The sequence below is a fragment of the Macrobrachium nipponense genome, chromosome 16, assembly GCF_015104395.2.
Source record: "Macrobrachium nipponense isolate FS-2020 chromosome 16, ASM1510439v2, whole genome shotgun sequence".
Classification (NCBI taxonomy): domain Eukaryota; kingdom Metazoa; phylum Arthropoda; class Malacostraca; order Decapoda; family Palaemonidae; genus Macrobrachium; species Macrobrachium nipponense.
The window spans coordinates 19559703-19570645 of record NC_087209.1 but is presented as its reverse complement, the minus strand read 5'-3'; the positions used below and the strand labels follow the sequence as shown (position 1 = coordinate 19570645).

The 10943-nt window shown below is 29.0% G+C and overlaps 1 protein-coding gene across 4 annotated transcripts in view; it reads left to right on the top strand.

Annotated features, from left to right (window-relative positions):
• Positions 1-10943, top strand: part of LOC135195588 (probable phospholipid-transporting ATPase IA) — a 291149-nt gene that overhangs the window by 217321 nt on the left and 62885 nt on the right. For all 4 annotated transcript variants that reach the window (XM_064221906.1, XM_064221905.1, XM_064221903.1 and 1 more), the window contains 5 exons: positions 4227-4385; positions 6108-6293; positions 7994-8116; positions 8406-8720; positions 9044-9123. In XM_064221906.1, the coding sequence (XP_064077976.1) occupies positions 4227-4385; positions 6108-6293; positions 7994-8116; positions 8406-8720; positions 9044-9123 (863 nt within the window). The remainder of the gene's footprint in view (positions 1-4226; positions 4386-6107; positions 6294-7993; positions 8117-8405; positions 8721-9043; positions 9124-10943) is intronic.

Below are 10943 nucleotides of genomic sequence, written 5' to 3'. Positions count from 1 at the left end.
AGAATATATACTATCATATATTATAATTTAATCTATATCTCAATATATTATCTCTATATATATATATAATAGCATATATATAATATATATATATAATATTATTATCTTATAAATTTATAATATATATTATTATATTATATCTAGAATATATATAATAATCATATTCTCTTAATTAAATTAATTATTATTATCTATCTATAAAAATTTTAAAAAGTCTATCCTAATTAAATCTTCTATATATAATATATTTATATATATAGATATATATTAATATATATATATGAATATATATATTAATATATATACTTATATATATATATATCTTATAATATATTATATATATCTATCCTATATATATATAATAAGATCTAGTATAATTATATATATATTATTGGGGGATATATCTATATAATCTTTATAATATTACTATGTATAAATATGTTATATAGTTATTTTTACTGCTATAACTTATATATCTATATTACCCTTAAACCCGACTGACGTATTTTACGTCGACATTTTTTGTTCTCTCGGGTGCCGACTGGACGTATTTTACGTCGACATACAAAAGTTTTTTTAAAAATTCGCGGAAAAATACTTTTAGGCCTACCAGCCGAAAACTCTTGAATCACGCGCCTTGGGGGATGCTGGGAGTTCACGGATCAAGTGTTGTTTTGTTTTGTTTACATCGTTACGCAGGCGCGCAAGCGCGAATTTCTTTCTTGCGCACTAAAAAGTATCTGTGACACATCTCTGAAATTGTTTCGTCACTTTGACATAATTTTTGTACCATTTAAATTAGCCGTTACATAGAGTATTATATATGAAAATGTGCGCATTTTTATGTAGAATACAACAAAAAAATACTCATGATTGTAGCTTTTATCAGGTTTTAAAGATATTTGCCATATAAATAACGATAAGTGCCAAAAATTTCAACTTCGGTCAAATTTGACTACCCGCAACAAATGGTCGAAAAAACGCAATTGTAAGCTAAAACTCTTATATTTTAGTAATATTCAATCATTTAACCTAATTTTGCAACTAATTGGAAGTCTCTAGCACAATATTCGATTTATGGTGAATTTATGAAAAAACTTTTTTCCTTACGTCTGCGCGGTACCTCTTCCGAAAATAATCATACATGCGATTGTGGTAATGTTTGCACCATTTTAAATTAGCCGTTACATAAAGTTTTTATATATGAAAATGTGCGCAATTTCATGCACAATACAACTAAAAAACAACCCATGGTTGTAGCTTTTATCAATTTCGAAATATTTTCATATAAAAATGATAAGTGACAAATTTTCAACCTTCGGTCAATTTTGACTCTACCGAAATGGTCGACAAACGCAATTGTAAGCTAAAACGCCTATATTCTAGTAATATTCAAGCATTTACCTTCATTTTGCAACAAATTGGAAGTCTCTAGCACAAATATTTCGATTTATGGTGAATTTATGAAAAAAATAACATTTTCTTACGTCCGCGCGGTAACTCTTCCGAAAAAATCATACGTGCGATTGTGGTAATGTTTGCACCATTTAAATTAGCCGGTTACATAACGTTTTATATAATGAAAATGTGCGCAATTTCATGTATAATACAACAATAAATAGTTGAAGGTTGTAGCTATTCTCATTTTCGAAATATTTGCATATAAATCACGATAAATAGAAAAAAAACCACGTTCGGTCAAATTTGACTCTACCGAAATGGTCAAAAGAAAAACGCAATTATAAGATAAAACTCTTACAGTCTAGTAATATTCAGTCATTTATCTTCATCCTGAAACAAATTCGAAGTCTCTAGCACAATATTTAAATTTATGGTGAATTTTTAAAAAAAAAATTTTCCTTCCCTCTGCGCGCGGATTCTCCGCCACAAATCTCCGAAATGCGTAAGTCCCATTCTCGGAATATTTGCTCCGTTTCATATTAGGCATTTCATAGAGTTTTATATATGAAAATGTGCGCAATTTCATGTAGAATAAAACGAAAAATATTTGAAAGTTGTAGCTTTTCTTATTTCCGAAATAATTGCATATAAAAAAAATATATATATAAAAAATTTGACATTCGGTCAACTTTAGCTAGTCAGATATGGTCGAAAACTGCATTTTTAAGCTAATATTATTACAGTATAGTAATATTCAATCATTTGTCTTCATTCTGAAACATATTGGAAGTCTCTAGGACAATATTTAGATTTATGGTGAATTTTTGAAAAAAATATGTGTTTACGTAAGCGAGTTTGTTACGAATTCATGCATTATTTTGTGATAATATTTTTCTCTGTGTTGCTTTTATCGTTTTACAATGTGTTATATATCAAAATGATCGCAATTTAGTGCACATTACAACGAAAAAAAAAGTAACTTGTTACCTTCAACCGTTTTGCGCACAGCGCGATTTGAATACTTAATATATGAATTTCTTTCGTTTTTTGCGCTATCATATATCGCATTATTTATATATGATAATGATAATTTTTTTCATTTCTGATGGTTGCATACTAAACTTCAAGCAATGACAAAAAAAGGAGCCAAAATGAACTCTTAATCTTAAAACTAAGCGCTGTGATTTTTTGAAAAAAACAATTTTTTTCCGCTTACCGCGCTCACTCTCAAACCCCATCCGGCATACGGGAGTCATTTTTTATTTTTACCGGTCCGGCGTTTAAGGGTTTAAGATTATATAATATATAATGATAATAGATACTATATCTAATATTAGATATATATAAAATAAATAATAGATATTCTAGACAATATAGAAATATTTATAGATAAATAATATTAAATATATATATAAAATTAATAATAAATATTTATTAATTAAATAAAATAAATATATAATATAAAAAAATATTATAATATTAATCTAATAATATAATATAATATAATATATATAATTATAGAAGAGTTCATATAATATAAGAGAATATATTATAAAAATAATATTGAAATAATAATATATAATAATAAATAATATATATTATTAGATAATAATATATCCTATTATATAATAATATAAATATTATATATATAATTATAAGAATATATTATATACTATATAATCATATATATATTATATATATATATAATTTAATAATATATATATATACTATAATAAAAATATATTTATAAATATATAATAATAATTAGTATAGATATAACTATATATATTTAGATAAGGGTATTATAGTATAATATATTAATCTATATAATTTATTATAATTATATATATTTATAATATATATATTAATATATATATATTATTATATATAATAATAATATTAGTATACATATAATAAATTATTTAGGCAATAAGTTATATATAGCCCGTAGATATAGGATATATATAATTATATATATGATATCTATATATTATATAAATCAATAATATATATAAATTAAATATATAAATATATAGATATATATATATAATAGATAGATATATACTATATGCTAGAGATATAATATATATATATATATATATAAAAAAAAATATATATATAGAGATATATATATATATATATATATCTAGGTATATATAGGATATTATATAATAGATCATATAATATAAGATATATATATAATAGATATAGAATATTATTATATATATTATATCCTATATACTATATATATTTAAATATATATATAATATTATATAATATAGATTATAATATATAATATAATATATATATATATATAATAAAAGATATTATATCTATTATATATATATTATATATATTATATACATATATATATATATATATATAAACATATAGAATAATTATAATTAATATATATATATAATAATATATATATATAGAAATATATAAATATATATATATATTATCATATATAATTATATAATCTATATTATATATATATATTATAGTATATATATATAGTTATATTATATATATATATTATTATTATATATAGATATATATATAGAATATATATATCATATATTATATATATAATATATATATATCTATATAATATATATATATACAAACTTTATTTTCTGAAGGCAGTTTTTAATTGTATGTAGTCCACTGAGGCATCAAATCCATATCTTTAATATCTTTTTTGATCCTATATCAGTATTACTCACTGCTCTTAATTATAAAGTAGCATATTGTGTTGGTAATAAGTAGTAATATATGTTTTGCTTAATTTGTTTCTGTAAAATGTGATGTCTGTTTCGTAGGTGGCAGAACTACTGACAAGAGAAACAGGAGCTGTGACTCTTGCTATTGGAGATGGTGCAAATGACGTTGCCATGATCCAAAAAGCTAATGTAGGAGTAGGAATTGCAGGCTTAGAAGGTCTTCAAGCTGCATGTGCATCAGATTATGCTATTGGCCAGGTAAGCACATCTCAGTAATGCTGTTGAGTACAAAATATCTATATGTGATCTATTGCCAGCTTCTTCACGAAATGTATTGTTTAAAAATCTTATTCAATTTCAAGTAAACAAAAATATTACTTTCAACTATTTATTCATGTTCAATTAATTTTTTTCCAATAATATTCATTTTAAGTAAATCTGCATTAGTACTTGCAAGTGAGCCATTAATGTGGTTCACTTTTACTGTACGTACTATATATGTAGATTCTAGAATCTACATAGTTTTATTCCACCAGCCACATTTTAGGTAAATATGAGTAAAAGAATTGTTAGCTAGCACAAGGACTTTTGGAATGTTAATGCTATATTGCTGGCCTCATGTTAATCACTGTTTTGAAATGACTCGCAACTAAAATGTATAGGGGTTTTATATGTTTTTATTTACTTAGCAATTTACATACTGTACATTATTTTTCTTTGGTAATTTTGTTAATGAGCTTATGTCTTAATAAGCTTATGTCTGAAGTAATTCAGAGAATGAATACATCTGATTTGTAAATATTTTAAGTATATTTCCTATTCTTTTTGTCAAAATGTTAGGAGCTTGAAATATTGTTCGTTTATTAGACTGAATTCTCTCTCTCTCTCTCTCTCTCCTCTCTCTCTCTCCTCATCTCTCTCTCTTGCTCTCTCTCTCTCTCTCTCTCTCTCTCTCTCTGCGACACGGTCAACGCGGAATCAGAGAAATTTATTTCTGGTGATAGAAGTTCAATTCTCGATATAGTGTGGTTCGGATCCCACAATAAGCTGTAGGTCCCGTTGCTAGGTAACCAATTGGTTCCTAGCCACGTAAAAATATCTAATCCTTCGGGCCAGCCCTAGGAGAGCTGTTAATCAGCTCAGTGGTCTGGTAAAACTAAGATATACATTTTTTTCTCTCTCTCTCTCTCTCTCTCTCTCTCTCTCTCTCTCTCTCTCTCTCTCTCTCTCTCTCTCTCTCGTTCGTTTATGTGGCCATAAGCATTGCTCATTGGATAATTTAGGATTTTTTTTTTTTTAACAATGAATTGTGTATTCTTTGCACTATGTGATACTCATAACTTGTTTAGTTTGTGCATTCCTACTTATACAACTTCTGATATCTTTGTGTGTAATTTTTATTCATGTGATATTATAGTATATAGAATTATTAAGGTATTTGCCTGTATTATTATTATATTAGTTCATTATCCCTCTTTCTCTTATGGAATTACGTACCTTAAAAGTTTACTTTCTGAAGTACACTACCAATAATGCATAATTTTCTTTGTAACTTCATTTAGCACTTTGTGAATAGTAGCTCTTTGCATTTTATTGTACATCCTTTCCCTTTGGCTTCTTGCCACATAGCTGTCCAATTTTTATTTTGTTGCCTTATTGTAACTCCTCATTTTAAGAACAAATCCTTCGGGCTGGTCCAGTGAGAGCATAGAAATATGACTTCAGGGTCAAATTGAACTATGTTATAAGTGGGAATAATTATAACACATCCCCTTATTTCATTGTGATCACAGTGTTAGAAGTTTTTATCTTTTTCTAGGCTATTGCTTTAAAATTATGGAATTACTTTGATCCTTGAGTGACACAAAAATTGTGTTTCTTGATAGCAGGAGAATGAGTATCCTAATATTTTTAAATCTTTAAATAAACAAATAAATGCAGTAAGCTTAAAATATAGTACTATTTTTTTTTCTCTTTCAGTTCCGATTTTTGGCCAGACTACTTTTTGTCCATGGTGCATGGAATTACAGTAGACTCTGTAAAGTTATTTTGTATAGCTTCTACAAAAATATATGTCTATATGTCATCGAACTATGGTGGGCAGCGATGTCTGGTTGGTCTGGTCAGGTGATATTTGAACGATGGAGTATAGCAATGTATAATGTGGTATGTAATAGTTTTATTAGTTGCAAAGAAGTATAAAATATCCTGAATATTATTCTCTTTGAAACCTAGAAATCATCTGTATTTTCAATTGTAAAATGTTGATAATTGTCTAATTATTGTAGTATTGCAAATTTTAGCATTCAGTCAGTTTTCCTGCAATGGGGAAACAGTTGAATCTGTTAAGTGTCCTATGGTTAATTACTATGCCAGATCATTGCTTATATTTGAAGTAACAGTCTGGACTTTGAGGCATGGCTTAGTTGTATTGTGATCTTTGACAGCACCCCTGAGTCGTAGTTGAAGTCTACAGCTGAACAACATGCAGTCAGACTTGACTTTTGTTTCTTTCTGTTGATTATTAGTAAATCAGCAGAGTATGCACAAAGGAAAAGTTCTCTTTAAAACCATTGTTGATGGTATACTTTAGTCATAAAGTCTTATGTTTTCCAACACCTTTGGAAATCTTGGTGGACCTCCTCCAGCAGTTATGCTTCTTTATATGAAGACATGTCTTCATGTCTTCCCTTTTTTATTTTTTGCCCACCAGAACTGGCAATCACATCTTCCCAGAGTGGTTTTAAGCTAGTGAATAGTAGAGTATAATTTACTCTTGTAGAGAAGTTGCAATACAGTAATAATATTTAGAATAACTAATTTTATATCTTAAATGATAAAATAAGCCTTTCTAAACTAGAATTGGCTAGCTTTTGCATAATTTGCAAGAAGCATTAATGACTTTAAAAAGGTTTGGATATATTTGTTGTAGCAAGTTGTCTGCAGTCCTTTTAACCCCGTACCTGCTTAGCTCTTTGTTCTCTGTTCAATTATAACTTTTCATATTATAAGTTTATTTCTGTGAAAGTCAAGAAATTTAACTGACTTCCCCATTGAGAAGTGTTTTGACTCTGTAGTTTGGTTAAACTGCATAATATGTAATGATAAGTAGCTGTTAAATCTGCTTTGCGCAGCACCTTGTGCATAGTACTAAAGGTTTTTGCAATGTTTCTTTTGTCACCACCTGCATTCTTTCGGCCCTTTATTTCTCATCAGTTCCTTCCAAAATTTCCTCACCAAGCATTGAAGCTGTTCAACTTTTCCTTTCTTGTATTTCCACTTTTTATTACAAATCAAATCCTTTGGAGAAACATCACTATGGTTTTAAAGTATGATTCAGTAGTTCTTTTGAACTACCTTTCTGTGATAATTTCATAGAAGCTGGCTAGCCGAGTACTTAACCCAGAATTCCTTTCAGGTGGAGTACCTTTATCCCTACCTCTTCCAGTGTTTCTCTGTTCTGCTATTTCTTCAGTCAGTCTTTTAGTAGTTCTTACAGGAATATTCAAACACTACTGACTTATGTTGTAAGACCGAGATACAACTTATCACACAAGATTCTGCTAGATTATGTTGGCTGGAGAGAGCCTATGGTCCATAGATATTGCTGCTTTCGTCTGGTGGGTTTTGTGTCCCTATGTGATCATAAATTTGTGATGTAATCTGTTCAGGTAATTATCTCTTAGATACATTATCAGATATGTAAAACTGTACCCATAAAAGGTGACTGATTTCATGTCAGTTGTTTAGTAGCTTAAAAATTCTCAAGAGGTTTTTTGAAATTTTATTTAGTTGTTACTGAAGTAATTGTGTCCCTTTTTTTTCTTTTTCATTCAGATCTTTCAAGTGTACTTTTTCCTTTATAGATATTTACTGCAGCACCACCCATGGTCATGGGTATATTTGATCGTTCGTGTAGTGCAGAAACTAGAATGAAATATCCTGAATTGTACAGAGAGTCACAGAGTGGGGCTCACTTCAACTGGAAGGTATTGCATAGTAAAAGGTTTTTTCCAGTATCTTCAAATGAAAGTCTTAAATTTGTTCTGTTCATAGATTCGTGTCTGTCAGATTAGCTAGATATCAAAGTTAATACATTAAGAAGGTATACATCATTACCTGTTCTTTTTTTTATTATAGTTTCTTGAGAGATTAGTGATACAAAATTTTAAGTATGAAATATTTTAAACCTTGTACTGTACATTTTTATTATATTTTTCTGTTCATATATATTTAACAAGTTTCATTTAGTTCATTTCCTGTATGTTTATCCTATAGGTATTTGTGTGGTGGGTGTTCTTAGCCTTATTCCATTCCGTAATGGTATTTGTGCTGCCATATCTATTTATGACACAAGATGTTGCCTGGCACCATGGCCGGGTGGGAGGTTACCTGATGGTGGGTAACATGGTGTATACATATGTAGTTATAACTGTGTGTCTGAAGGCTGGTTTAGAAACAGATGCCTGGACTTGGGTAACTCATGCAGCTATTTGGGGGTCGATTGCATCGTGGTTCGTTTTCTTGTTGGTGTACTCAAACTTCTGGCCCATACTGCCCATTGCTCCAGAAATGTCTGGAATGTATCTAGAGGTAAGTCGTAGCCTTATGACATAGAGAAAAGTTGTGAAATAGAGGGGAACATTAATTCACAGATATACTGTACATATATTGAGGTGATTGTTTATGAAATTAACATGCTAGGAATCTTGGATATACTTACATTGATTACTTTACTGGCAGTTGCACCCCTGATGTTCTTTGATCATATAGAAGTACCCCAGTACCTCCTGTTGTCGTCTATTTTGGCCTTTAGTTAAAAGAGAAGAAAATGCGAAATAATTTCTGTACATTATGTTACAAGAAAATAAATGTAATTTTAAAACCTTTTTTTCTCATTTCAATACTATTTTCAGGTCTTCTCCTCTCCAGTATTTTGGTTTGGGCTGATTCTTGTACCTGTAGCATGTCTACTTCCAGATGTATGTGTTAAAACGTAAGTAAATTCTAATGTGCTGTGCTTTTTAATTATGTCATTTATAGTACTATTATTAACAGAATTTATGTATAGCTGATTGAGCAAGTAAAAAGCTCAAAAATCAGAGTTGAAGCGTATGCTTTTGAAAAGCCAGTGATTCCCAGGATCACCAGAGGAAATCGAAACATTGACAAGATAGGAATAATAGCTTGCTTAATTAAAAAGGAAAGTATTTAAGGAGGTCAAAATAATGAAATACTGTATTCTAAACCTAGAATTACAGAACTTTAATGTCAAAAAGCTTGGCGAATGGGATGTAAAGTTCTTGGGTGCTTTGTATCCAGGATCCACAGAGCACATGTGGTATTGAGTGGTCCAGATAGCAGACAATCTTTATCTCTAAGCTCTAAGGATTCCCGATGACCATGAACTGAGCTGATATGAATTAATGGCACCTATTTAGTAGCAATCTTTACTTCCTTCAATAGCACAGTCTTATGTACTTTTAAAATCTTCAAACGTTTACCATTTCTAACAGGTCTAAAATACTGGAGTAATTTTTTTTAAGTTACACCTTTTATAACTAGATTGAACATCAGAATTTCTGACTGATGAGTAAGTAACAGATATCATGGAATCATAAATTTTTTAAAGCAACTTAAACGTAAAGTATGTTAAGTTGAAACAATGCTTTTCTTTCTTAGGATTGGGCTGTAGTATTGCCGGTTAGTTATTATTTAACCTTGCTTATGAAATGGTTTTTGGCTCCTTTCCTTATTGACTGTGAAGCATATTTTCTTAATTTTATCCAGCATGTATATTTCTTGTTAGATAAAACTAGGACTACCTAAATAAAATGCATTGCAGTTTACATAGAAAGGAGCCAAAGCCATGAGTTCTTATTGAATTTTATCAGAATCACTGTTTTCAACTTTCATGGTGTACAACCTCAGATTTTAAAATGTAATTGTCAAAATATAGTATATATAACTTTTACTCTGTGAAGAATTAGCCTTTTGTACTTTGTACACATTAAAAACTTGTCATTTCTGTCTGTTTCATTTTTACAATTAAAATCAGTCAGTTGACCTACACAAGGCTTTTGAGAAGATATCACAAGGAAAGGCTGTTAAATCTTCTGGATGTATGATTCAGTTTGAATTACTCTCAGTACTGAACTTGATAGCTCATATAAACCTTTCATAAACCTTTCAATTAGTTCCCAAAAGATTCAAGAGGAAAGTCTCTGGTTATTGATTAACTTTTTAATTTTGTGGGAGAAGCAATTTTTTTTAGTTGGAAGTATATCATATTGTGTACCGTCACTGCCTTTGTTTTTACAGATTCAGACACCTTTCACTCTTAGAAGGTCGGTCTGTCTTATCTGCTGGAGCCAAGATCCTTCATTTGATCCTTATCTCTCTCTCTCTCTCTCTCTCTCTCTCTCTCTCTCTCTCTCTCTCTCTCTCTCTCTCTCTCTCTCTCTCTCTCTCTCTCTCTCTCTCTCATACGGTCAGCCTTTGCACACAAAGGATTAGTATATAAATAAAGTTTTAAAAAATTCCTTTTGACATTCATTAGGCAATTTTATTATTTTTTTTCACCATATGTGAAAATACCAGGAATCTATGATATACACTTGTTTGCATTATCCACTTTAGAGTACAGTATCGTGTAATTTAAAGCTGAAAGTTTCTTGTTTATACAATTAATAAAGTCAAGTGTTTTCCTGTAAAGATTCTGTCTATACAGCTATTTTCATTTATTCATTTTGTCTGTTTAGGGAGTTTTTAGGTTTTTATCTGGTTAATTCATATTTTGACTTAATGTAAAAAAAA